This window comes from Haliaeetus leucocephalus, unplaced genomic scaffold, assembly GCF_000737465.1.
Source record: "Haliaeetus leucocephalus isolate CR32 unplaced genomic scaffold, Haliaeetus_leucocephalus-4.0 Scaffold215, whole genome shotgun sequence".
Classification (NCBI taxonomy): domain Eukaryota; kingdom Metazoa; phylum Chordata; class Aves; order Accipitriformes; family Accipitridae; genus Haliaeetus; species Haliaeetus leucocephalus.
This window is the reverse complement of record NW_010972651.1, coordinates 260,185-261,378: the sequence shown is the minus strand read 5'-3', so window position 1 is coordinate 261,378 and position 1,194 is coordinate 260,185. Positions and strand designations below refer to the sequence as shown.

The window sequence follows — 1,194 nt, the reverse complement described above, 5'->3', positions numbered from 1 at the left end:
CCCCCCCCGCGAGCGAGGGGTCCCCACGCGTGTTCGCATCACCCCCTCACCCACCCGCCCGGAGGTGCGGGGCGGACGGCCGCGGCAGCGGACCGTGCCGTAACCTACCTGCCAGCCTGAGCGCCGACATCCTCTGAAATTCCGGCTCCTGCAACCATTTCCACATCCTCCGGAAAGTCTCCCGGCCGGACTTGAGCTTACTCCAGGGCTTGGGGTTCCGCAGCAGGTCCGAGAGGGTCCCCTGGGAGCGGCACAAGATCCTCTGGGCGAAGATCGCCTGCGGGATGCTGTAGCGTTTCAGCTCGGCCGTGATCCTCTGAGCCACCTCCTTGGTGTTGATCTCCTCCACCTGCCCGGAGCCGCCGGGCTGGGAACCGGTGGCCGAGGCCTGCCTCTCCCTCTCGCCCAGGAGAGAGCCACCGGGCTGGGCGTGCGGGTGACCGTGCGGGTGCATCCCGTTGAGCGGCGGCATCATGGCCGAGCTGGGGGCCGCCAAGCCCCGCGCCAGGTGCTCCTCGCCCCGGGACAGCATCGCGGCGTGGGAGTCGAAGCCGTTGGGCGAGAGCATCTTCTCGTTGGGCAAGTGGCCCCCGGGGCCGTAGGGGGCGAGCGGCTGCTGGGCGTTGTGCAGGCTGCCCAGCCCGTTGGGCAGCGGCGAGAGGGGCTGCCCCATGGCCGGCATGTCCTTGGGGTAGTGGCTGTAGAGGTTGCCCATGGAGGCCAGGCTCCGCTCGTCGCGCATGAGGGTGAAGCTGCCGCTCACGTTGCCGGCCAGGCGCTGGTGCGGGTGGTGGTGGTGGTGGTGGTGGTGCGGGTGGTGGAACTTCTCCGAGACGGTGGAGATGGGCGGCAGGTGCTGCAGGGGGGTCAGCGTGGTGTAGGTGCTGCTCAGGCTCATGCCGGAGGGGGACTCGCAGGACATGCTCATGGCGGGGTGCAGCGGGGCGGCCAGGCTGTGCTCGGCGCGGTAGTCTCCCCCCTCCAGGATGGAGGCCATACCCGACACCATGGCGGGCCGGCCGTGCGGCACCAGGTTGCGGTGCGAGCCCTGCCGCCCGTGCGCCGGGCTCAGCAGCTCGGCGGGCTGCGAGTGCGGGACGCCGTGCAGGCTGCCCAGGTTCTCCATCGCCAGCTCCATGGTGGCCGCCGGGCTCTGCCGCTGCCTCGCCCGCTCGCTCGCTGCCTTCCTCCCCC

The 1,194-nt window shown here is 71.2% G+C and overlaps 1 protein-coding gene across 1 annotated transcript in view; it reads right to left on the bottom strand.

Annotated features, from left to right (window-relative positions):
- Positions 1–1,138, bottom strand: part of ONECUT3 (one cut homeobox 3) — a 22,692-nt gene extending 21,554 nt beyond the window's left edge. The window contains exon 1 of the mRNA XM_010566593.1: positions 109–1,138. Within this exon, the coding sequence (XP_010564895.1) occupies positions 109–1,138 (1,030 nt within the window). The remainder of the gene's footprint in view (positions 1–108) is intronic.
- Positions 1,139–1,194: the final 56 nt, after the last annotated feature.